This window comes from Ambystoma mexicanum, chromosome 2q (assembly GCF_040938575.1).
Source record: "Ambystoma mexicanum isolate Mex_15411 chromosome 2q, UKY_AmexF1_1, whole genome shotgun sequence".
In the NCBI taxonomy this organism is placed as follows: Eukaryota; Metazoa; Chordata; class Amphibia; order Caudata; family Ambystomatidae; genus Ambystoma; species Ambystoma mexicanum.
The window spans coordinates 149929914-149953715 of record NC_090924.1 but is presented as its reverse complement, the minus strand read 5'-3'; the positions used below and the strand labels follow the sequence as shown (position 1 = coordinate 149953715).

General features: G+C 45.6%; 1 protein-coding gene across 12 annotated transcripts in view; it reads right to left on the bottom strand.

Moving 5' to 3' along the window:
* Positions 1–23802, bottom strand: part of OBSCN (obscurin, cytoskeletal calmodulin and titin-interacting RhoGEF) — a 3169051-nt gene that overhangs the window by 2462956 nt on the left and 682293 nt on the right. For 11 of the 12 annotated variants that reach the window (XM_069647058.1, XM_069647065.1, XM_069647061.1 and 8 more), the window contains exons 13-14: positions 13954–14229; positions 3283–3558 (exon numbers count right to left, since the gene is read on the bottom strand). In XM_069647058.1, coding sequence (XP_069503159.1) covers positions 3283–3558; positions 13954–14229 — 552 coding nt within the window. The remainder of the gene's footprint in view (positions 1–3282; positions 3559–13953; positions 14230–23802) is intronic. The other variant, XM_069647063.1, reaches the window with a different exon arrangement.

Sequence of the window (23802 nt, the reverse complement as noted above, 5' to 3'; positions counted from 1 at the left end):
TAAAGGGTGGTACCGACTTTCGCGGTTGGGGTAAAAGTGGTGGGGTTCCGGTTGCCGGGGTGCTTGGCACTGGCAAGGCGGCCACGGGATACCTCGAAGAACGGAAAGAAGGTGAAAACTGGTTGTCCCCACCAGTCAAGGGAAGGAGCCACTCCGTTAAGAGTTCTCCTCGGTCGTTGGAAAAAGTGGTGAGACGGTTCAGCAGGGCTCCACCGGGTGGTGTCGTCGAAGCAGGTCGGCTCAGCTCTTCCCTCGTCGGATTCTTGGTCCTGTGGCGACTTCTGAAGTTCCAGTCCCCAAAGCCCTGCTTTTATGCAGCAAACCCCCATTCACCCAGCCTAGCTGTCACTCAAACATGCTAAGTGGTGAGCCGGCCGGCTCACCACTTGGGCCAATCAGGACGGAGTGCGACTTGAGTTACCTAGGTAACTCAGTCCAGGGTGCCTAAATCCCCCTCCACCCCTCCTAAGTACCCCAGACAGAGTGGCACCACTTTGGAGGGCTTCTGTGGAGAAGCCCGCCAAAAGTGGAACAAAGGGCTCCACTTTGGGTCAGAGTTACAGAGGCGAACGCCAACGCCATTTTAGAATCAAGTTTTGGCAAAAAGTCCCAACCGGAGTTATAATAATAAATATATAAACCGGCGGTATGTTTAAGGCTACCGTAAATAAATAATTAAATGTGTTAGCCTAAAACAATGGGAAATCCCATAGGGAAATATTCGCGGTCGAATATAAAAAGTAGTTTCCACTGCCACCAGCCAAAACTCGATCAGGGGGGACGGAGACGTGCCCCCTCGACGAGCAGACCCTGGGGCAATCGAATTGCCCCAGCCAGTACGTCCACAATATGATGGTTTGTACTGGTTCTGTTCAGGATTCAAGACTAGCAAAGTCTTTGGTGACTTTACATGCCCTGGGAGACAGTAGTCAGTCCCAGGGTATGGAGTCTATGTTGGGGAGTCCCTAGGACACCCCTGGGTCACGGCACAGAGGGTGCTGTGTAACCCACATCACAAAAATACATGAGGCCCTATGGAGTAAAAGACCCCATAGCCCATTCAACACAAGGTTTAACCAAGAAAACACACTTCAACATGTCCAAGAGTGAGGGTAAAAAGAGTCTCACTCTTGGCAGGAGAAAAAAAGAAACCCCAGAAATCCAGCAAAGCTGCTGGGGGACTCACTAGGTAGGGAAATTCAGCCTAAACAGAGAATTCTCCCTAACACATGCAAGTTAAATAAAATAACTACTGAACATCTTCTCACAAGTTTGTCCTTGTTTTATATGCCCGAAAACTACATCTGTTTATTAATATGTGCCTTCAAAGCACTTTATCAAACAAAATAAATAAAGCCAGTTAAATACGCTGGAATTTGCAGCACTGTCAAAGGTTTTTCCTTACAAAAAATGTGGGCTGTGCAGGAATTGAAATCAAGATATGATGAGCAGGAACTACAATTAGCTCCTAGATATCAGGCATCAAACAGTGAGCAGGTGCATTCACTGAAGCATGACGAGCTCATGCATTGATGCAAACGATACCCTTTTGCCCATTAAATATGACCCACTGCTCTTCAAATGTGTTTTAGAGGTGTCCCAGTGCATCTTTATATACATTTCCAAACACGCAGAGTTATTGTCACATAGGTATGTTTCTATGGCGTCATCTGGTCTGTGGTGGCTAACATAACTCCAGGTACATGTTTGCTCCACACTAACCAGGTTACCAGCAATTTCCAAACCCTTCTACATTTAAAAGAAAAGTTACAATTTGCATGATCATATGTACACCACACATCTCCACATTTGCACCACAGAAGCCAGGATAAAGTAGAAGCTTTCAATGAGGAGGCATCACAATTAACTTAATTATGATCAAAATGCACAAATGATTTGAAATCCAAGACAATGACCATTCCAATGTATTATTATAATAAATGAACAGTGACGACTGAACTTTCGAGATGCATAGTTGTGGGGAATACAAGGCTATGGACCGCTTTATGGACAATTGTAATAAATTAACAGTGTTGGATGAATGATGCCATTAATGGTTGAACTAATAACAGGTTTGCTCTCATACTAATGAACAACATTTCTGATTTTCGTCTTTTTTGTCTTTGAGAAGATGTTTAGTCAACTCTTAAATATATGGTTGTACAAAAATATAACATCTGGTGGTTACTTCTACAAAAGGATGAGATGGCTAAAGAGAAGTGAAGCACGCAGATCAGCAAAGAACATTCGTCCATTGGGTGCATGATTGGGCCCATGTGATACCCTTTCTCAGTGGACGGGCACAGTTTCACGGTTTTCTTCCAACGCGGACAGTGATGCTTTACCTAGGGCCAATGAGGGAGGGCATTCCAACATGTGGTGCAAAGAAGAAAAGTATTTGGAATCTGGAGTGAGTACGTAAGGGTTTACAGACAGTAAAGCAGTAAAGGTTTTAGGACTGGGACAGGCGGATTGATGGATAGTGGGAGACTGTTTGTTCTAGATGGTGGAGTGAGGCAGTGATAGATTTAATGACCAGGATGAGGACCTTGTACTTGGAATCGAGACAGATAGCCTCTCTCGTGTGGAGGCAGGAGGCATGTGGATGAAGTGAAAATTAGTCCTGGTGCAGAGTTAAGAACGGCTCAAGACGGGGGAACAAATATATTATGTCTTTTGATCAACTGTAAAAGATCCCCTCATTGACAGTCAGACAGCAAAAGACTGCCTTGTTACAAAGGTTGACATGCCTTGTGTGTCTTTTGATATATACGAGAAGAAGATTTCCATATCAGCAGATAGACAATAAAGGGTCAACATACACTAAAGGTCGACATGCCAATTTTAAAATGAAAAATACTTTGATTTTTGACAGTGAAACAGCTGAAAACTTTGAAGATGGGGAGGTTACTCCTCAGTAACCCACTTGCCTCTCTCTTTGCACTACTTTCTCCTAGAACCCTAGATACACTGAAAACACTGAAATACGCAACTATATTCAATTGTTCCCTTTCATTCAGATATACATGTGTACCTTAAAATGTCTCTATTTTGACACTATCATTTATTTGTCTACCTTATGACTCCATTACATACGAGAAGATCCTTTTTTTTAGATAAAAGGTTGTGAGAAAACTAATAATTATTCATACAGTGCCTAAATCGAATGAAGAAGCAAGGACATCTAATGGTATGCTCATCCTTCTAGTCACATAAAACCATGACTTCACTCCAATTGTTATAACAGTTATTATTGTGAAGGTGATCAAGATTAGAACATACCAGTGACGCTGACTTTGAAGATGAGTTTCTGCCCGGCTGCCTCACAACTGTACTCCCCGGCATCCTTCTTGTCCACCTGCTCCACCACAAGCCGGCGGGATCTGCCATCGGACTCCACCTTCACTCTCTTGCTGGCACTGATCAGCTTGCTGTCCTTGTACCATTTCACTTCAGTCTTGGCCTGCGACACCTCACACATCAGGGTGGCAATCTGCATCAGGACAGCCTTAACCTCGTTTTGCAAGTTCTCTTGGTTTGCAAACACCACTTCAGGCTCTATTGAGATTGAAAAATTGAGATTGCAATTACTGATCACATTTCAAAATCAGAAGGTTTCAGGCTGAAAAAATAAAAATATGAAATTGATTGGGGCGGCTTATAAACTGCTTTCAAACCCTTCAGAATTAAAATCATTTTCTAGATGTGGCGTGTGAGCCTTTGGGCACAGTGATTGATTGGATGCCCAGTGAGCAGCATTTTCGCCCTTTTTTTAAACAATATTTCCGGCATTTGAATGCCACTGGCAATTAACCCTACTGGTGGCAATGTTTTCTTTTTGTTTCATTTTTTTACAGTCCCTCCAGACTCCCGTGCCCAAACCCGTACCCCTCACTGCATCCCTCATCACCTAAAATCCTATCCTTTACAAACCAGTGAGGTGGGGGAGGAATGCCTCCACCGGTGTGTTTACTAGCGACATCCACACAGCGGCAGAATGACCTAACACGCAGCAGATCCCATGGTGAACTACATGTATCTGCACATTTCTGTGTTTGAGAGCACATCAGCCCTTACTCATAGTCATGAACCAATTAATGACTAGCTGTCATCCAAGTGGCTAAAAATCAACCCTGATAACTGAGGTTATCACATTTAATTTGAATAACGTCTGAAGTGGTAGGAAATCCAAGAATAAGTGCTACATTAAAATACACATAAGACATTATTATTGTTATAAATGGCAAACTTAATAGCTGTGTGTTGGGATACGTTCTGTGGACCTAGCCACACATTTCTAATTGTCAAATATTGATTTAAAGAATAACTAAGCTCTCTCGTAGTGTTTGTCATTGGCCTTCCCTCATTTTTAGTTCCTGCTTCAATTAAGTATGCAATAGATTTAGAGCCATCAAACTCAATCAACTCATTGATCTATATTGTATGTTTCAGTGGGTTCTATGTTCTTTCATCGCCGGGCAGTATTACGACTGCCTTTTAAACGTGTATAACATTTCGAAAAATGTCATCAAATTTCTTCTTTTTTTTTTAGGGGGGTTCCACCTCCCCAACTCCCCCACTCACCCCTATTTTTAACTATTTCGGACCCCTCCACCCCTTATCTACCCTTTTCCACCCCCCAAAAAAATTTGATGACTTTTTTTATAATTGTATTCACGTTTAAAAGGCAGTCGTAATACTGCCTGACGATGAAACAACGGTATACCGTTTCTGTGGACCCAGTCATCACCCGCACCAACAATGCCCTGCATCTGCGTGTTTCTAGAATCAGGGTCCTAAACAGGAGTTCCTAGCTTTTTCATCCAATGTACGGCAGATAAAAAATGCCTGGCTACTGGCCCTCTATACTAGTGTTTCTTTGTTAACTCAAAATAGTTATGGTCAAATGGGCATTTATACAGATGTGTATTTAAAGATCTATATAGGTAAAACAGTGAGATAAATCAGTGCATTAAATGCTTGCTTAGAGATCTGCAACAAATTTCAAGTCACATGCACTTATCCCCCAGGGTCGACTCAAGCCTTTATCTTTACGAGGTCGCTACACATAATATCATAAATGTGTAGCAAGAAAACTTAAGAAATACATCCCGGGCGGGGAGTGTATTGCTATTATTATCCCAGCACATTGTACCAGAATACTAAAAGTTATTTTTTTTTATAAGTAGAGAAACAGTGTGTTTGCCGTTTTTCAATTTAAAAAAACTCCAAAACAGGATGGCCACCATGGAATAGGAAGAACGGAACTGCACTTAGTCCCATCTTCCTTTCCATGGAGTCCATTGCCGAGAAGGAGATGTGCCGGAAACAGTGTTCCCGGCGCTGGCAAGAGGCGGAGGAGCCCAAGGTAAGTGGGGACAGTGTGGGAATGGGTGGGATATGTAGAAACTGAGGCTGGGGTGGGAGGAAGGAGGGGAAATGGAGCACAGCCGCACTTACCTGATTTCTGGCAGTGGATGATAGCGGTCTAGCGCTTACGAGGAGGCTCCGAGGGGGGTTTTACCATGTGGTAATGCCCTCGTTCTGAGCCTCTTGATTGGCTGGTAGGCTTCCACACCTCCCTCCATTTGTATAATTCAGTTTTAGAATTTATTTTTACCTGCTATGTTTATATTTAATTAAGTTCATTTTTTTTCAACCAAATCTGTTTTAGCAAATGGATAAACACAAGTACAATAAGTGAACGTTTGCATGGCCCATCTCACATGATCTTACCAACAACCAACGTTTCTAATGACAACTGCGTCAACCCCCCACATTTCCAACCTCCCCCGGCCCTCTAGTTTAGGGATTCCAGTCCCCTCCGAATCCTACACCTTCTTCCTCCGGTAATATCCCAAGTGTCCATAATCTTTTCGGGATGTATAGACGAGTATAGTCTCAAAGTGCATAAGTAAAAAAGGGCGACCAAACCTTGCCAAACCTCCCCATCATGCCCCATACTATCGCTGTAATTTTATCCACACCAACTGTGTCCCTGGTTGCACAGTACCATTGTATAATGGATAGCAGATCCTTCTGCTTCCATTGTCTCACTATGCAGCGTCTAGCGCTCATTAATAGATTTGCCCATAAAGTTCCTGCTCAAACTCCTGTCTGGTGGTCCCCGCATGACGGAATGTTGAAGACCACCATAGCTCCATCCAACTCTAGATCAGCCCCCAATATCCCGCCTGCCTTTGACTTCACCTCCTGCCAAAAATGCTTGAGTTGTGGACACCCCCACCAGAATTGCTCTGTTCTTTCCTCCCGACATTCCTGCCAACACAATGAAGAGTGTGAGGTGTACATTTTATGGAGCTTCTGCGGGGTGCAGTGCCACCTATGTAGCAACTTATATTGCAGCTCCCGATGTTGTACCGAGATGTATGGGCTGTACCATTCCTTTAATGCTTGCCCCCACTCCTTATCAATGAATACCCTCCCCAGTCCAGCCTCCCATTTATTTTTCACTGCCCAGTTCTCCTGCTCCTCCTTCTCTGACAGGATCTTATAGATGACAGAGATCAAGCCCCTCTTATTCTCTCTGAATGACATCAGCCCTTCCCACACTGTCAAGTCCCTCGTTGCCCCTTCCATTATCGTTGGTGCACCCACCCAGTGTTGCAACTGCTGATAGGTGTAGAAATTCTTCTTTCGTAAGTCAAACTCCCTACGGCAAACTTCGAATGATTTGATTTGAGTCCCATCATAGAGATCTCCAATTTCTCTCACCCCTCCAGCAATCCACCGTTTGAACCTATTATAATCCATCCCCGGAGGGAATGCAGGATTACGAAAGATGGTGGTCCGCGGTGACGGCCACAGTGCCAGTTTGAGCTTCTTGTTCAACTGATCCCAGATCCCCGGGGTGATTCTTGTGATAGGATGTTCCATAAGCCCTCCCAGTCTACCCTCATTCCTCATCCAGGGCATTTTCCAGAAATATTCTCCCGCCAGTGCCTGCTCCATGGCTACCCAGTATTTCTGGTTATCTACTCTCCCCCATTCTGCTAGAGCTCTCAGCTGTGCCGCCTGGAAATATATCACCACACTGGGGCAACCCACCCACCCTCTGCCTTTTACCTCTGAATAGTATGTTCCTCCCTATGCAGGGGTTCTTCCCGTTCCATATGAAGCCCATGATATCCTCCTGAATCTCCTTCATCATCTTCCCCAGTAATGGTAAGGGAATCGCCTGAAAAAGCTAGAATCGCCTGAAAAAGCTATAGCAGACGGGAGAGGATGTTCATCTTCACAATGGCAATCCTTCCTAACCATGATACGTACAGCCACATCCATTGTGCTAGATCTGCTTTGATTTGCCTCACCAGTGCTGGCTAATTTTCCCCAGTTATTGGTTTATAGTTGTCATATTCACCCCCCAGATAACTAACCAGGCCCGTCGCCCATCTGAATGGAGTATTGTTCTCTAGCCATTCCCGCTCTTCCTTCCCTACCGACAGATTTAGTATCTCTGGCTTTGCATAGTTCACCTTAATTCCAGATACCTCAGACAAAGCCTGTATTTCCCCCATTATTGCCGGCAGTGAATTTTCTGGCTTAGTGACCATAAGGACCACATCATCTGCAAATAGGCCAATTTTGTGATGTGAGTTTGCCCAGCTAGCCCCCAGCACTTCCCTGTTCCCCCTTATCCAATGCGCAAAAAGGTTCCATCACTAGCACAAAGAGTAGGGGAGAAAGTGGGCACCCTTGTTACATTCCCTGGCTGATTGGAAACGGGCTTACAGGGGCCCATTCACTTTGACCCTGGATTGGGATATCTATTAGTTTGCTTGGACCATCCTCGAAAAATGTGGACCCCCGCCCCCTTGCTCAACGGTTGGCTCATGAAACCCCAGTTCACGCAATCTTACACCTTCTCTGCATCAAGCATTAGTAAACAGGTAGACACAGAATCATTCCCCCCTCTTGGCAATGTCAATTATATGCAGAATACTCCTTATCTTATCGAATGTATTCTGCCCCTGGATGAATCCTGATTGGTCTTGAGCTATTAAGGTCGGAAGAACCCTTTACAGCCTGGCCACTAGCACTCTTGTGTATTATATCTACATCAATAAGAGCAATCGGTCTATATGAGGAGCTCAATTGTGTGTTCTTCCACGGCTTTGGTATGAGAGTGATGTGCGTCATTTCCATGGATGGCGATAACTTGCCCTTTCAAAGAAATCATTGAATACCTCTGCTAGTCCTTTGGATAGCAGCTGGTTTAATGTTGTATAAAATGCGCCGTCAGTCCATCTTCCCCCGTACTTTTGTGTAGTTTTAGCCGTGTTATAACACACTGCATCTCTTCCCATGATATTGGTCCCTCCAATGGCTCTATTTGTTCAGGAGATAGCTGCGGTACCACCCACCCTGCTAGGTATGTACTCTGCCCCTCCATGGAACATGGTTCCACCCTATAGAGATCGGCAAAGAATTCCCGGATGACCCTGCGCTTGTCTCCTTCCGTTCCCACCAGCCTTCCCCTTTTATCCTCCATGTTGGTTATGAATGCTTTCTGCTCCTTGGCCCTTACTGCCTCGCCAGCACTGTCCCAACCTTATTCCGGTGCTCATAGAATGTCTTTCTACTCCTCAGGAAGGTGCTCTCCGCCGACATGCCCACCAGCTGCCTAAGTTGTCCTCTTGCATGGGCCAGTTGCCTAGCGACCTTGTTTGTACCCTTCTTCTAGTGAGCAGCCTCCAGCTCCTGTATTTCTTTTTCTAAGTCCTGCTCCGCCTCCCTTCTCTCTTCCCATAATCTCTTGGATGCTTCTATTAGGTGGTTCTTAGCCCTACTCTTAAGTGCATCCCACTGCTCTCCCTTTACTCCTCTCTATTTTCCCCATTCTCCTCCATGAAATTGTGTATCTCAGCCGCCATTTGCAACCATACCCCTTGATGCCTAAGGAGTTATTCTTCCTGCCACTATCCCCTGTGCCCTCCCCGCAGGCCCCCTACTTCCCATTCCAATGTGAATGGTCCAAAATCGTCATGCTTCCTATGTGCACTTTCGGAACCGCCTGTACAACCATCTGTGTTGCCATAATGTAATCTATCCGGGAATATGTTTTATGGACGTGCGAGTAAAATGAATAATCCCTTTCCTGCGGATGATGTATCCGCCATGTGTCCCTAAGACCCATTTCCTCAACTCTATCTTTCAGCTGATTTGGCGTCGGTCCCGCAGCATGCCCCCTCACCCCACCAGACTGATCCATATTTGGGTCCATAGCTTGATTATAATCCCACATCATCACCAGCTCACCCTCTCCAAACCTGCCCAGTAGCCAAACACCTTTCCAAAAACCTTTCCTGCCCCTGGATGGGCGCATACATTGAAGACCATGTGTACATTTGACTCCCCAACCTCCCCTTCACTGTCACAAATCTCCCCTCACAGTCTCGTTTCACTGTGGCCCCATCAAGCTTAATCGACTTGTGAAGAGGCATGGCCACCCCAACACTTTTGCTACCTGCAAAATGTAAGCCTTGTCGGGAAGAGCCATCAGTACCTGAACTCCCTCTTATTAAGTTCCTCGGTAAGTGGTTTAAATAGTCTTCTCCTCACCAGTGTTATCTAAGACAGGTATATTTGGATTTCGCTCTCCCTCAGTTGGATATTCCCTTTCCCTCTGGGCGCACTCTTAAGCTGTGATTTGTCTTTGAAACTGTGCATTTTCACCAGAATATCCTGCGGCATGGCCCCTGGCTCTGCTTTCCAGCTACCCACTCTGTGCACTCAATCTCCATGTTTCGGCCCTACTCCCCCTCTGCGAGATCTGCTAACAACTCCTGGATACAGCCCTCCAGGTCTGAGCCTTCCACCCATTTCTTATGGTCTTTGATTCGGATGTTTTCCCTCCATGATCTGTTTTCGAGAACCTTGCACTTCTCCTCCAGGGCCAGTGTCTTTTCGTTCACGCCTGGTGCCTGTTGTGCCAGTTCAGGTACTTTTTGCTGTGATTGCCTGTGAGAATTTCTCTCTGATACAGGCTCCCTCTGCTTTAACAGTCTCCGTTATCTCCCCTTTAATCTTGGCCAGGGCTTCATGCAGATGCTCCTTGGTGAATTCCATCTCTTCTCTGCCTTGCCCTTTCTGGTTTCCAAAGTGGAGTGGGGTCTGAATGTGCCCCTGCTTTTGCCTCTCCTGTGCCGAGTTCCCAATATGGTGCCCTTCCTCTTCGGTCCCATATACATCCTCCTTGATGCCTCAGCTGGGTGGCTCCACTCCTTCGAGGGGCGCACTCTGCTGCTCTTCTACTTATTGCTGCCTCTCCAAGGCTATCCACCGTGGCACCTGGACGCCTTCCCGGTTGTTGGATGCACCTCCCAGCCGGTTTCACCTCCGTGGATGAGGCCTAGCCCTTTCTCCTTCTCCACTTCCACTAGCCGCTAGTAGCCAGTTCGTCCACCATGAACACCCGCTGGTCTCTTTGCATAGACTCCCACTGTCGCCCCTGCTTGATGATCTAAGTGGTACTCCTTTCACCTTACTCTTGGAGTGGCATGAGAAGGCTTCTCCCTGTTCCCTCTCACCATTTCCCTTGCTGAGCAGTCCACAGCCCACTCCGCTCCTTTTGTCCTTATCAGCTGCCTTCTCCAGCTCTTTTTGCAGTCCCTCAGTGCTCTCCTCCTGCTGCTCCCCGGGCTTTGCTTCTTTAGCAGGGCTCCCTTCCCGGGCTACGCTTGCCCATTCTGTATATCAGTCTGCGATCAGCCGCTGGTGCCCCCCGAGCTCTGCTCTCATTCCTATTACTGCATCACCCCCAGGTTCTCCTCCCGGGCTGCTCCCAGGGCCTCCTCTTCCCACGGGCCACCCCTGCCCATTTCTCACCACGGGGATCATTGCCGCTCCCGCTCCTGCCGGGACCCCTACATTCTACTCCCTACTTCAGCAGAAGACAGCTGCTCGCCCCCACGCTGCCCCTAACTGACTACAGTCGCTCAATTGGCGGTAGCGAGCGCCAGCCTCTTCACCCTGCTACGCCGATTCTCCTCACCGGGCTCACAGCAAGGTCTCTGACAAGCCTCCAGTCACTCTCCACTGGCCCGAGCTGCGCCGAAATACGCGGCGACCATCGGCTTCCAGCTCTCTGCTTCTCCCCTCTCACCAAAGCAGCACAGCTTGAGTTCCATCAGGACCGCTGTTCACCCGGCCCACCAACACTTTGCCGCCCACCATTTTCTCTGCGGGCCTCTCTCCTCGGCCAGGACTGCTCACCTCCCACTTCCTGCAGTCTCCCCGGGCCACTACTCTTTTCCGGGTCCGTGTTAAGTCTGCTGCCTTCCCCACACCAGGGATCGCTCACTTTATAAGAGATGCGGGAAACAGTGTGTATTTCTAAATAAAGGGACGGAGCTCAGATTGCCCGTGTCTGTTCACCTCGCCATCTTGGCCACACCCCTAAATTCATATTTTAAACAATGTTAAACACCATACATCATCCCTAATGAAAACACTTTTGATCTTTTTTTTAATTCATGCTAAATATGTGTGCAGTGATAATGAGGGAATGGCACTTGCCCTTGTCTGCGTCTGTCCATTCTAAGGAGACCGGGGGAGGCAAGCATTTCTGTATTCCCCTTCCGTGACATCCCAGCAATGGAATATAATTTACATATTCCATTGCCACAATGTCATAGTTGGAGGGTACTATATTTTGAAACAACCTTTTTTGCTACTGGGTTCTCTCAACTGCATGTTCAGTAAATGTGAGTTCCCTCTAACAGAATATACTATCATCCAGTTTAAATGTCCACCTAGATGGTGGCAATGCCCTTCTAGAAGTCCTTCCAGAGACTACCCTTGCACCCCTGAGATTATTCCTAGATGCAGCAGCACGGCTCGGTGAATTCGACCACATCATCCGACCCTTATCAAACTGCACTGGCTCCTGCTGAAAGCACATATCATCTTCAAATCCTGCTGCATTATCTACAAGTGTGTCGCCCTGAAGACCCTAACTGTAACGCTCTCCTGATTCCCACGGAGGCGCAGGTCTGGCTTTGTGACTCTGAAGATGGACAGGAAGGGCCCTCTACTCTGGCTTCTCCGGCTCGCAGGAATATTCCCCTGTGCGTGAAAAGGGAGTATTACCTACTGACTGAGTTATGCTCAAGCCTCCCACTCTCTTCCAACCCTCCACGATACCCTTCCACGATTCCCCGTGAAGTCTCACCTTAGGGTCTGAAAGGACGAGCTCTCCATCCTGCTTCTGACGCAGGGGCGCGTTGAACCCAGTTACTTCACTGGATTGAGGTTGGATGGGAGTTCAGGTAAGCTTGATTATACTGGAAAGGCGCTGTAAAAGTTCTGTTGCAAGTTCAAAAGTTCAAGCTTTAAATCATAATGTTCATTGTCTTTTTTCAGGTGATGAATGAAGATTCCTTTGGAAACTCCTTGCAATAAAGCGCTGATGTTGATGTCTTTTCCCCATAGGGGCCGGGGTTCGGAATGCCGGAGATATGGCGCCGACCCGAAGTGAAACGTGCAGTTCCAGTAAAGATCTGGTAAGTCCTAGATGAGCGCTCAGGTAATGTTTTTGCATTCGCTCATCTAATGTCTGGGTCTTTTTTCCCCATAGGGGCCGGGGTCCTGCTTGGAAGCAGCAAGACCCGAAATGAAATGGGAATGACCCAACAGGTAAGTGTTAGAAGGAAACTGAGCTTTTCCTATTCCCTTCCTTCTCTCACCTCTTATTCTTGTCTTTTTCTCTAGGCTCTGGGAAGTGGCTGTGTATCCGGATGATCGCTGCTGAAGATGGAGGAACCCAGGAAAGGTGAGTGAAATGCAGCGCTGCAGCGATCGTAACGAAATGCTTTTAAAAATGATGTCTTCCCTTTCAGGATCGTCGGTGATGTCTCCGTGGTGCAGATTAGCTGGTAGGTCTCTGTCTCCCTTTGCAGGTGACCCAGGATGCTGACAGGCGTGGCTGAAGTCTAGATGCAGGAGCTGACACAGTGAGCGTCCAGCTGCGAGGAGCAGAACAACGCGAAGCGTGAGTTGCTGATCGGGTGTGGTTTAAATAGCTTTGGAAGAAGTTCCAAGTGTGTATCCTTCCTCCGCTCAGGTATGTATCCTTCCCCGACCACACCCGGGTGGAAAGTAGTCCCACAGGTAAAGTAGTTCCTATTCAGGCCTCAACAGGGCCTGGATGTGGCAGCATGGTCTGCATCAGGTAAGTGCACATTAAAACACTTGAACACATGTCTAGCTTTATGAGCCTGGCGCCTAAGGCGCCAGGACAGAGGTCCAACATGAGCCTGGCGCCTAAGGTGCCAGGACTGCGCCCAAAGGGCCCCAGCTTGGGCCCGCTGGCACTCCCCTGGGGGAAATGATGCCTGCCTCTGGGGTTGCTGGGACGGACTTGGCTCCTTGGAGGTAGGCATCATGACACCTAACTACCTCAATGAAACTCAGAATTCCCGAAGGCCTATGATCCACCAGAAGTAAGGAAATGTTCAGGGTCGAACTCTGTTGGTGCAGGAAGAAAAGAACCAGTAGACAGGCCTTCTCTGTCCATGCCCCCAAACTCTTCAAACTCCTCCCTGTCAACACCAAAGTAGCCCCCTTGCTTCTATATTTCAGGAAGGAGCTCCAGATAATCCTGGTCAAGGAATGGCTCCTCCCTAACATCTAAGCCCACACACCCTCCACTAACCTGACACTGTGTGATCTGCTCCCCCCTGTTTACTTTTAGATTCCTTGCTAACTAATTGCCCACCATACCCCCACCCCATTCTTAACTCCCCGATTCCTTCTATCTCAGGATCCCTCACAGTGTCCTTTGCCCTAAGTCTTGTAAAGTGATCTGTTGCTTCCAAAACCTAGGTCCATAATGAATAAATATCAAAATAATAATATTGCCCATTTTCATAGAAATATTTTAGATAAAAAAAATGTGGGATACATAAATCCTCATTAAAAGTTCTAACTTACCGGTTACATTGACCTTGAAGGTGAGTTTCTGCCCAGAAGCTTCACAGTTGTATTCCCCGGCATCTTTCTTTTCCACCTGCTCCACCACAAGTCGGCGGACCTTTCCCTCTGACTCAATTTTCACTCTCTTGCTGGCAGTGATCAGTTTCCCATCCTTGTACCATTTCACTTCGGTCTTGGCCTGTGATACCTCACAGCTGAGCGTGGCTCTCTCTGTCACGACAGCCTTTAAATCCCTCTGCACCGTGTCTTGGTTAGCATACACTGCTTCAGCTTCTGGGTAGGCAAATAAAAGAATAGCATGTTTTTTGTGTGTACCTTTTTCAAGTCATTTCTTGGCTTACTCACAAGCCCTACTGTTCAAATGTCTTAGACAGAAAATGATCACTGTCTTTTCCTTCTGTCTGGACAGCATCTCTGCGTCAAACGTTCCGGTTATATATTTCTTAATACTCCCCATTGAGCAGCATAAACACCTTTTTCAACCGAACTCTGATCTGCAAAATATCCCATTGAAATGGCCACAAGCTTCTGTTCACTTACTTGTGACCGCTGATGACCCATATGTTCTTACGGCACACAGGTGCTGACCCACAAGCTTTGGTAAAGTGACACATTACAGCTGAGGATCCACATGCCCCCCTGGCCGTGACATAACAGAGGACGGCTGCCGATCCACGAGTTTCTTTATGACTGCATGTTACAGGTGATGACCCCCATGCTTCTGTGCACTGACAAATTACAGATTATTGCTGAGTCATGCTTCTATGAAAGGAAACATGGCATTTGTTTGCTGAGTATGAGTGAGTCATCAAAGATGTCAAAGATGCTTCTAAGATGTCTTACTTTAGAAGCTGGGATAACTTTATCTCAATATTGCAGTGACAACACAAAATCTGTTGGTGGGTTGTTTTGACCAAACAGAATTACTTCTGTTTTGTTGCCGTTTCATTTTTTAAACCTCTTGGTAATCAAAGTTTCAAGGTTGCAGAGCAAAAAATGATAGTGAGGATCACATATTTTGGATCTAAAATCTGATTGTGAATTGAGAATACTCCTTCAATGAGTATTACAGTCTACTTTTCAGCTCTCTTGGGAAATTAATGGTCTAATATAGGTATGAAATAGGATGGGGAAGAGGAATTTCTAGGGGAACGCAATTGGGACATGTGGTAAAGTCAGATAAGTGTTACCCCATTGGCTGCTTGAAATTGTCGAGAAATGATGTTTAAAAAGTACCAAATAATCCGTACCCTTTTTTGTCTTGGAAATAACTCATTATCATCATGTTCTGAATAGCTGTTATTGGAGCTGTTGGTCATAGGCACACGTTCTTGCTAAGAGCAGGGTGTCCACCTTTTCTGCCTGCAAAGGATGTCAATACCCTTGCAACATAGCGGTAAGACAGTTCTATATGAATGGGTATTCTTTCAAGCTTTGAATAATCCAGTGTGACAGTGACAAGCAGGCACTGATCAGGTTTGCATTTAATACTCTCGTTCAAATTGGTCAGGTGGCATTTTTCAAAAATAAACTCTCGGAGCCTCTGTAGTTTTATGAAAACTTGTATCTTTCATCGGTTGCCAATAGTTTCAATATTGGCGCTGCATTTAGTTTTATATAATCAAATCATCAATGCAGTTCCAATTCAGGAATTGGCATGGGTGGATGGTGAAGGGAAATTGGTTAAAAGTGTTGGGAAAACTGCCAATAGGGACAGTACCACACTCATGATAATGGTTGGTTAGAAGGCATGCAGTGTGCAAGTGAGTTTGAGTACAGTAAACGTTAACAAATTATTTTAACCCAACATCTGATTAACATTGAACACTGTGGTTCCAATCATGACTGTGAATGATGCACATAAGTCAGTAGCAACAAAGTATGATGAATTGCTAAGCATAGATAACTACCAATTAAATGGTATTTCTTAGTTTCACAAATAACCACAGACTTCCTTTCACTGCACTGTGTAACTGTTGATTCTACTATTCTTTTGTGTGAGTAGGTCCCCCGCCACAGAATGTTCCTCATTTGCATGGCACAGTGCAAAAGGGGAGGGTAAAAAGATGGCGTACAAGGTTGTATGCCACCCTTTTGCACCCTGCAGTGCAAATTAAGTAAACTCTGCCTGCCACGTATGCATGGCAGGCAGTGTTTACAATTGATTCCAATGGAGTCCACCCTCTTTTTGCTGATACAAAAACCAGGCAGACTTCCTAGGAATCCCCAGCATTTGCATCCGCATGAAAATGCATGCTGGCACAAATGCTGGTGTATTTGTATGGCACAGAGGAAGGAAGCGGAGGAATCGTATGCTACGATCCGCCCTCCTCACCACCATACAAATCCATGAAAATGTGTTGTGACATAAATGAAAGGCGTAAAAGCCTTACATTTACGTTACGCCCCAATGGAACACAAGCTCCTTCATGCCTTGGTCATTATCAGTTGTTCCAAGTGACATTGCTGTGTGTTGAATGGCCATGCCAAAATTTCTGCCAGCAGGATTCTCTTCCCCCTAGGCAATGCAAGGAAAGGATTTGATGGTTGGTGAGGAAATGGTACGGGTAGTGCAGAGTGGTTATGCCCTACATACATAAAATAGAGGGAATGTCACTGCCAGTGTTAATTGCCAGCCAACTTCGAGGTGTGTCATAATGATTGCCTAGAACCTGATCTCATCATCAATATTCTTCATTTTGATGTTCCCTTAGATCATGGCTCTCTGACTTGCTAGGAGAGATTTAAGTAAATAAAGAAGACCAGTCGGTTTCCACAATCATGAATCTGCTATAACTAGACAACCTCTTTACAAATGCCCTGAACAACACTCGCACTGAGAAATGAGGGGCATAGTATGATGCATTGCAAACATTTTGAAAACTGTTCCAATAAAAATTGAAATGTGCAAAATCGCCGTAGATCTATCCGTTTGTAGCATTTATTTAACAGATTGTATTGAGTAGTTTTCAATATGGCACATTCAATGACCAGTAGCCTAATACCACACTGGGAATTACACACAGCTGATGCAGTGTAGCTCATTTACACCTGTGGCTTGTATTTTATGTGAAGGTTAAAGAGCTAGCCTATGCACTCATTGAGCTGCTAGAGTTAACGATTTGGAGGTTCAAGGTGGATAAACAAGTATGGAGTCTCATTCATGTAGAACTCCCATCACTCATTTTGGTCAGTGATGATCAGAGTAGAGACTAATAACACACGGATAAGCCCAGAGTCGCGAAAAGGGCGGAGGCAAAGTCTGTTGGGAGTCTGTGGAGCTGTGACCCCTGTGCCATTCCTGTGCTGTACCTGCGTGTGCTCGTGGTGCAGGTTGAGGGACTGGAAGTGAGGCGAGCTGCATCTACGCTGCATCTACGTATTAAGGATTGGACTAGGGCTCTGGCCCTTTAAACCATCGTATACTGAGCCTCTCAGCTGCGTATCCCTTCGCAGCTGATCTTGCTTTGGAAAGACCAGCGGGACACGTGACTGATCACGTGACCTGACCAGCTGGATAAGAAGCTGGCCGTGGCACCCTTGCGGCGATAAGCCCGGAGTCGCGAAAAAGGCGGAGGCAAAGTCTGTTGGGAGTCTGTGGAGCTGTGACCCCTGTGCCATTCCTGTGCTTTACCTGCGTGTGCTTGTGGTGCAGGTTGAGGGACTGGAAGTGAGGCGAGCTGCATCTACGCTGCATCTACGTATTAAGGATTGGACTAGGGCTCTGGCCCTTTAAACCATCGTATCCTGAGCCTCTCAGCTGCGTATCCCTTCGCAGCTGATCTTGCTTTGGAAAGACCAGCGGGACACGTGACTGATCACGTGACCTGACCATCTGGATAAGAAGCTGGCCGCGGCACCCTTGCGGCGATAAGCCCGGAGTCGCGAAAAGGGCGGAGGCAAAGTCTGTTGGGAGTCTGTGGAGCTGTGACCCCTGTGCCATTCCTGTGCTGTACCTGCGTGTGCTCGTGGTGCAGGTTGAGGGACTGGAAGTGAGGCGAGCTGCATCTACGCTGCATCTACGTATTAAGGATTGGACTAGGGCTCTGGCCCTTTAAACCATTGTATCCTGAGCCTCTCAGCTGCGTATCCCTTCGCAGCTGATCTTGCTTTGGAAAGACCAGCGGGACACGTGACTGATCACGTGACCTGACCAGCTGGATAAGAAGCTGGCCGCGGCACCCTTGCGGCGATAAGCCCGGAGTCGCGAAAAGGGCGGAGGCAAAGTCTGTTGGGAGTCTGTGGAGGTGTGACCCCTGTGCCATTCCTGTGCTTTACCTGCGTGTGCTCGTGGTGCAGGTTGAGGGACTGGAAGTGAGGCGAGCTGCATCTACGCTGCATCTACGTATTAAGGATTGGACTAGGCCTCTGGCCCTTTAAACCATCGTATCCTGAGCCTCTCAGCTGCGTATCCCTTCGCAGCTGATCTTGCTTTGGAAAGACCAGCGGGACACGTGACTGATCACGTGACCTGACCAGCTGGATAAGAAGCTGGCCGCGGCACCCTTGCGGCGATAAGCCCGGAGTCGCGAAAAGGGTGGAGGCAAAGTCTGTTGGGAGTCTGTTTGGAGCTGTGGAGCTGCTTTTGGCTTGAGGCAGCAGGAGGTAAGGATGAGTCCCGCTTCACCAAAGGAGATGGTGAACCCACTACATATCCCAAGATGCAAATCAGGAGCTGACCGAGAGGTGGGCGCGCACTCGGAAATGGACACGCTCAAACGTTTGGAAGGTAAGAAATTAAATGAGAAGAAGGGTCCGGGAAGGGCCAAAGACGGGGTCCCCGAAAAGGAAGAAGTAGGGATCCTGATTCCCTCTGAATTAATACCCTGCGAGAACATGGAGGAAGGTAGGGTTTCTCTGCTGCCTATACACCCTCCATCCCCCATCCCCTATGATGCCGTTTCCACACATTTGCCAGTTGACATGTCTCTGCTACAGGTGACTGCACAGTGTCCAAGTGGGAGGAGCGGAGACATGCTGGAGGGGAAATCGAAAAGGGTGATGAGACACTCGAAGGCCCTGACGAGGGACCCGACGCAGTCCAAAATAAAATGGACTACTGCGAAGAGAGGCGAGACCTCGTGGCCCGCGAGGAAAGCAGAATCCATACTGGGGCAGCTGGAAAAAGAAGGGGGGAGAGTGGGAAATCAGGGGCCCTTACTCAGGAGCGCCCTGAAGGGCACCTCCGGAATAGGACCAACGGAATTCAGGGATAAGGAGGGGGCCAGCCACGGGGGAGTTCCTTCTTGTGACACCCATATAGGGGTGAAGCATGTGGAACACCTAGTCAATGAAGGGACAATCCCACGCATGGCGAGAGATGCTGAAAAGGCAAGAGCTATCCTAAATACTGACTTAGCAACTGAGGCGGAACCAATCTTTTCAATAGAGGAAATAACAACGGAAGCAAGAGCAGAGATGATTGAAGAGCCTCAGATGGCACAGGATGCGGAGACTATTTGCAAAGGCCTGAATGAAATAAGGCAAAAAAAACAGCTTGAGGAGGTGGAGGGAGAGGACAACGTGGCTGAAGTATGCATAGAAAACACAGCTAAATTGCAAATATCAGATGAGGAAGCCTTGGAAAAAGGTAACATATTGATCTCGCCTGTAAAAGACGACAACCCTCTGAGCAAACCCAGATACCAAATCAAAATGTGGAAATCATAGTGGAATTGCACTCAACTCCTAGGTAAATCCCAATCGGCAAGATACAAATTCCAATTAAAACAACGGCAATCACGGATGAGTCATTAGAAGAAATAACATCGATATATGACGCTTTTAACATTGATGACATCGCTGCAACTCCAAACGCGGCCTTATATTATCGTCTGCATCAACTTCTGAACAGCAAGATGGATGAATCGTTAGATACAAATACAATAACTGACAAAACGTCTGGAGAGAAAAATGTAAGTGGAGGAGCCGAAACGATGCATGAAATACAGACAGGATCAGATAAGGAGGATAATTCCAAGAAATGTGAGTCGGCAGATCAAGTAAAAACGAAGTCCACATCAGTGAAAAGCGGAAAAGGTGGTAGATTGAAGCAGGGAAAGAAATCTCAAAAACAACAGTATTGCAAATTACTGATTAACCCACCTAAATTTAAAGGCCAAAAAAAAAGTCTGCCTATAAAACGACTTTGCTAAATCTGACGAAGGCAGATTGTATAAAAAGCTACTTTGGCCTTAGAGAACTTAAGGAAAAGCATACAGAAGAAGAAATATCTGACGCAGATCTACTAAATAGTGTATTACAGACGGACGACTGTGATACCACGCCAGTCACAGAGAGAGAGGATATTAGAGGGCAAGAAGCGAAGGAAGTTAATAACGCCCCGGTTAGATGGCATTTTAAGAAACCGGCCGTTAGACACAGACTACCCAGTGGAAAACCGATCTTATCTACCATGCCTTTATTGCAAACGCAGGAGATCGAGACCCTTAGGCCTGAAACATCAGCTACTAGCACCCAGACCACCCTGCTTTTAACAGAACCAATGGCAACAAAAACAGTGTCAGTTACAACGCAGACAACAGTTTTAATACGTGAAGCAAATTCTTTGGAAAAAGTGACAGCCGGGATACAAACTGAATTAAACCTTAGTAAAAATGATGAAAAGGTCCGACCGGCAATAAAACTAAACAGAAACATAAGATCGCCACAAACAAAAACGCCTGTACAAAACAAAACAATAATTACAAGCAGAAGAGGTAGTGAAGAACCTTCAACTTCAAGTATCGACTCAACACAAAAAATAGACTTAATGTCTATAATGTCTACTTTAACCAAAGCTTTAGCACCCTTCACAAAGCTATATAAGGCTTTAAATGATACAGCAAGGGACCAGACTTCTTTGATCGCCCTCATGAACACGAAATTAACATATCTGGAAGGATATGTAATAGCAAAAGACAGGTTATTGAAAATACAAGAAGACGGGCGGATAGAGAAAGAGAACGGAGGAATTTTACCGACGAACTCAGATCTGGAGAAGAAGAATGTGATAGAGGGTGGGAAAAGAGTGTCCTCAAAAGAACCAAATGGAAACATTAAAATAGTAGGAAAGGAGACCCAAGAGGGGTTGGAAATAAAGAATAAGCAGACAAAACAACAGAAAGAAAAAGTGGTTATAACCCAGATGGGGAAAGAAAAAGAGACAGGAACCAAAACAAATTTCACATTTGGAATATTCACCAACCAAAAATCAATTGCGAGCAATCCTCAATCGTTAATAAGTACACCAAACTCTAATGGCCAGTCTAAACAAATAAGAAAAAAAATGTGCACGGAAAAAAATGCCAATAAGACAACAAATAAAATTATCACTAACTGTAGCCAACCAGCTGATGAGACAATAGACTCAGGAACTGACATAAGTGAATGGAGTGTATATACAGTGGACGAATACGAAACAGAAAATAATGCATCTCCAAGATTTAAAAGAAAAGCAGTCATATTGGACCTCTCTAATATGGAAATGGAACCTAAGAAGAAGGTTTGTATCATAGGAGAGAAAGAAAAATCTGGAGAGGCAGAAAAGGTTGTAAACAATCAAAAAGAAAATCAAGACGAGAGGTTGTTTACAATAGGGAAAGGAAATTTAACCCTAGAGGAAGGCAAGCGGACACAGAAATGCACAGCAGGCCGGAAAGAAGTTCAAAGAAAGAAATACGAGCAGAAGAAGGAAATAGGGGTTACTCCACTTAGAAATAAATCCAGGAACATCATGGATAGAAATTCTTCTCCGACAAGCCGGAAACGAAGGTGGAGTAACGAGCAGAGGCAAAATACACCAAAAAAAGACCAAACTGAAAAATCATACCCGTCTAGAATACAAAGCTCTTGCATATTTCGTTTGGAACGGAAAAAAAGGTCTAAAGACAATTTGATTCTAAATAGAAATACAATCATCAACCTATTCAAACAGATTCCAAGATTACGATGCGTCCAAAATCAAGATTTATGGATGGTAGAACCTTGTGAAACTGGGAGAAAAGACTGTTCATATCTACATATTAAGTCAGAAATTATCAAAACGATGCTTCAGAATGAAACAGCAAACTTTGATATCCTGGGATATGATCTAAGGAAATCATGGACTAAGACGTCAAGACAAGAGGACGAGATAAATGAAATTCCTCATAAAAACTCAGGAAAAACTCAGTGGGGAAACCTAAAAGCAAGGGAAAGGATGGGTGGAGTCGAACAAAATCAAAAACACCCAGCAAATGAGAAAAAAGAAAAGGAAAACCAACATGGATTAAGAAGAAGTAAAGATTCGGCCCGTGAGAGTAAGCATGGGTCGGAACAGCAAAGAATATACCAAGATCGTTCTAAGGACAAAACGGGTATAAGGTTAAAAGAAAAACGAGGAGATGGATCTTCTTCACCTAGGGACAACTATAACAGGGATTTGGATGACAAACTATCACATAAAGAAAGAAAGGAGGCTAAATCAGAAAATGGAAAAGACAATGCTTGCAATCGCACAGCGGAAATTGTGAGGAGATCACCGCCAAACTGGTCATGGAAATCGTCGGACATACATATAAAGAAACACAACTAGCAACCAGAAAACTCGATCGGGATCCTCCAGGTTGACCAACTGGCAAAAGCATGTTCCTTAGTGACACGGGGACACTTTTTTATAGATATGGCCTCTTGGAATACACAAGGGTTCAGTCACCTAACTGCAAAGAGTGAGGTGAATCTGGGGCAATGGGATATACTATGTCTACAGGAGACATGGTTAACACAGAAACCAGAAATGGATGGATATTCAACATTCGCCATACCCGCAAAACAGGGCTTAAAGGGTCGTCCCACAGCCGGTTTATTTACAGCAATAAGATCAGGTAGTGGGTTGGAGGTGATAGAACAAAAAGACTCTTGCGATCAATTCCAAGTTCTAACAATATCCTGGAAATATATAGACAGCAGTAGTAGAGAAAAGGAAGAGCGCATACTACTAATTAACACATACTGGAACCCAGAGTCAAGTAGGGATGAGCTATATCTGGAAAATCTCATAAGCATTCTAGATGATGATGCGGAAAACCAAGCGTGTAACCATACAATAATCACAGGGGATTTCAATGCTTTATGCAAGAATATCGGAAACCAACGACCACATTTACCAAAATCTGCGCCAATCTTGAAAAGAGGTGAGCACCTCGAAAGAATATTGAGATCCAGAGACCTGCACAACCTGCATTGGGTACGATCAGATAAAAATCTGGAGATTCCTTCTTGGCAAAGAATGGAACAATCAGGGACATTAGACCATACATTTGTGCCAAGGAGCTGCTGGGAATGACAGTCAGTTTTGCGATGGTAAGGACTTTAAACAGTGATCATAATTTACAGCATATAAGATGGGCGAACCTACAGAAACCCCAACAGCTCTTTAACCAAGATATAGATGTGAACATCAAGGGATCCAGGTTAAAACTGACGGAGAACGCAATTAAGCAGATTTCTGAAAAATACTCCATGATAATGGATGGGGAAGTTGATACAAAAAAAAAAAGTCAGAGAAGATGATGGATTATACACTTCTGTTAAAAAAATACATGAAGACGACAAATAAAATCAAAGAGACCCCAATGAATCATCTTCATGCCTATAACCAGGAATTAGTAACAAGAAGAAGAAATCTACGAAAACTAAAACGGATGGCGATCAGATCCGGTACACAAGTGGCGCATGAAAGTTGGAAGAGCGCCAATAGGAACTATAAATCCTGGATAATACAAAAAAGGCATTCCTTTTCCTAGGCAGACTCGGAGCTAATGTTAAAAACATTATGCGGGAAAAAATCAAGAGACTTTTGGACCC